General features: G+C 39.6%; 1 protein-coding gene across 1 annotated transcript; it reads left to right on the top strand.

The window, feature by feature from the left end:
• Positions 1–366: 366 nt before the first annotated feature.
• Positions 367–3279, top strand: SARC_12725 (hypothetical protein; the record flags this gene model as incomplete). The annotated part of the gene is made up of 4 exons (XM_014293165.1): positions 367–541; positions 1302–1395; positions 2396–2533; positions 3038–3279. Coding segments are annotated over 4 exons (479 nt in total), but the record flags the coding sequence as incomplete, so codon positions are not given.
• Positions 3280–3423: the final 144 nt, after the last annotated feature.

Raw genomic sequence — 3423 nt, 5'->3', positions numbered from 1 at the left:
ATATATATGTATAAATACGTATGTGTGTATGTATGTATGAAGGTACGGATATATATAGAAATGTGTATGTATCCGTAAATACTATATATATATATATATATATGTGTGTGTGTGTGTGTGTGTGTGTGTGTGTGCGTGAGTGTTTACATATATATATATGTGTGTGTGTGTGTGTGTGTGTGTGTGTGTGTGTGTGTGTTGTGTTGTTATTATATATATATATATATATAGTATATATATATATATATATATATATATATATATATATATATATATATATATATATGTTATCTTGTATTCACGCATAAGTATATGGATACACATTTTATAATCCTTCACCACCCCTATCCCTTGCTTCATTCTCAGATACCTATGCTGTATGCGCCGATGAAGCGTGTGAGCCTGATCTGTGGCAAGTTGTGGCCATTCCAACGGCGGCGTTCATTGTACATGAGGTGTACTATTTCTTTGTTGTTGGGGTGGTGAAGCGCAAGAAGATGCAGGAGGGAGAGTACCTCACCAGCTTTAAGTTTTTACAAAAGTATGCGCACTTTCAGGTTTTTAAATGCGGATACATCTAATTGCGTTGCCGGAGATGTATCTGTGCAGTATGAATACTTATGCATATGTACATATATATATAGTGTGCGTGTTCACTTTGTCTCTAATATTTGTGTGTACACGCTTACGATTATGTGTGACCATGGCATGCTGTGATTATCATAGTTTGTCCCTGTATTTGTACGTGTGTGGCTGTGCGGTATTGGGAATGTGTTTCTAGGCGTGGCTTCCAAGCAAACAAACTTTGCCCTGTGACAAGAATAGTGTCACATGTAAGAGTGTTCCAGAAATGCGTGTGTGAAAAAGCACGATGGTTTAGGGTCTAGGGTGTCAGAAACATTAGGTTCCCGGACCTTTCTGTGTGCCATACCCGTACTAGTACGCATTACCGAAGTGCACTTCAGAGACGTGTATGCCATTTGGAGCCAATCTTTCTCAACTATTGGAAACTGGACTAACTCCATAGCACGTCTTTGTAGGGTATGGCCTGAGTACTTGACAGATTCTACCTCACGTCCATCTCTGCGATATATTTGTGCATGTACATACAAATATGTATATTATATATATATATATATATGTGTGTGTGTGTGTGTGTGTGTGTGTGTGTGTGTGTGTGTGTATTTATATATGGAGAGCGCCATCAAGGTCTTTGGAGCAGGCTTGCGTGTATACAGGCAAGCATACACGTTTGCTATTTTCAGCTCATGTGTTCTATATTTATTCTATTCTTTCTTTAGGCACGGGCTCCCAGGAAAAGTCATCAACGTGTTTGGAGAGAGTTTGGCGCCTGCCTTTTATGTGTTCCTGAATGGGGTATACGCATCGCTCACAGTATGTAAACAAATGTCGCAAATTTGTTCGCATCATGGTACGTAGACAAATCTCGCAAAATTGTTCACACTCATGGTACGTAAACAAATCTAGCAAATTTGTTTTATCTCACGGTGCGTGGATTGATGTCAAAACCTAGTTTGTGTAGTGCCATTTCCAGGCGTGGATAGGTAGGTACAGGTAGGTAGGTTCAGGTAGGTAGGTTCAAGTAGGTAGGTGCAGGTAGGTAGGGGATCAACGTAGTACCTTAATCATATTGTAACTCTGGTGTATGGTATGGCACTAGTGAATAGCTACGGATGCGGAACACGCGTACTTACTGCTTATGTGTTTGGGCTATTCTTCACATGACCGCAGTAAACGTAAACACCTCAGAGTATCGCCAAGGTAGTGAGTGCCCTTCAGGTTACTTTATATCTGTCCATGAGGTGGTTCCTGTTTTTCTCTTCTCTAGAATACGTATTTTATTGTTTCATGAGATGATTCCTGTTTTCTCATCTAGAATACGTATTACATTGTTTCATGAGATATTTCCTGTTTTTTTCTCTAGAATACGTATTATATAGTTTTATGAGATGATTCCTGTTCTCTACTCTAGAATACGTATTATATTGCTTCATGAGATGATTCCTGTTTTTTTCTCTAGATTACTTATTGTTTCATGAGATGAAACTTATTTCTTGTTGTCTCTCTAAAATACTTAATATCTTGTTTTATGAAATAGAATCCTGCTCTCTTTCTATCGCCGTAGATATTTTCACGATATAAATCCCCTCGTTCTGCATAACTAGCGCTCTAGTTCTACCTTCAAACCACCCTCATACCTGTTCCAAGTTATACATTGCTACATGCTTAGTAATGTATCATTTTGTACTATATGTGGTCTTCTTCGTCAGCTGTTGCGTTAAACCGAGGCCCCAACCCCACCGCACCCAGCCTGTCATCCATTCTGCATACCCTCGAGTTTATCCTCTTGTTAAATCTCCTGTTCTATTTTTAGATCGCGCCCGCATACTTCCTGTGGCGGTACTACTGGCTTAATGTGGTCTTTCTCTGCGTTATGGTGTCTATCTCTCTGTGGAACGGCGCGTCGTTTTACGTTGAGGTGTTTACGAGGAAGCACGAGGAGTACACCCGGGTATGTATGCCTTCAACTATGTATTGTTTCGAGGGCGAGGGTGTTTATAGCTACACATGGATAAACGGTTCTAAATCTCTCTGTGAATGGCTCAGTGTATGCAAGTGTCTGTGCTTGAAAGCATACAGCTCCATCCTGATTATGTTAAAGTGTACATCGGTAGTGATTGGGGTTCTATGCCGCGTTCTCTAATTCTGAGGAGTCTATGCATATATATATATATATGTGTGTGTGTGTGTGTGTGTGTGTGTGTGTGTATAAACGAGCCTGTGCTGTAATAATCGTGCCCAAAAGTATTGTCTGTGGGGATGAACTTGATATATAGTTCTATGAGGATAGCGGATTCCTGCTGGTAGAAGATAGCCTGTGTACCTGATCTTATCTTCTAGCGAGTTTTGTTTTTATGAGTCCAGAACGTGATTTGTCAACAACGATATGTGTATATGTCTCTTATTTTATCTTGTTATTCGCTGACGTTTCGAACGCATTGATGATCCCGGACAGATGGGTAATTGGGATATCAAACAAGCGGAGACGAAAGAAAAGGAAAAGAGGAAGCAGAAGAAGAAGCAATAAGAACCTTGCATTGACAGACATCACACACAAATATAGAACAGGAGAACAGGCAGTGAAAGAAGTTGCTGTAAAGATTCCGCATTGACAAATATTAAACTTACAAATATGCCACGCGCACTCGCAGAGTTGTTGCACCGGCACAAACTTTTATCTTGACGAAAGCCTGACTGTGATTGTGATTGAAATGCGGTTGTCCGTGTTTGTCGCCTGCGTACAGGTGAAAGTCATTCTGCCACAAGATGCATATATATATATGTATATATATATAGCGGTTTATAGTTTATATACAAATACATATACATATATATACAAGA

The sequence above is a fragment of the Sphaeroforma arctica genome (genome assembly GCF_001186125.1).
Source record: "Sphaeroforma arctica JP610 unplaced genomic scaffold supercont1.2533, whole genome shotgun sequence".
Taxonomy (NCBI): Eukaryota; class Ichthyosporea; order Ichthyophonida; genus Sphaeroforma; species Sphaeroforma arctica.
Note: the sequence above shows the minus strand (reverse complement) of the source record. Positions and strands in the feature narration are given on the sequence as shown.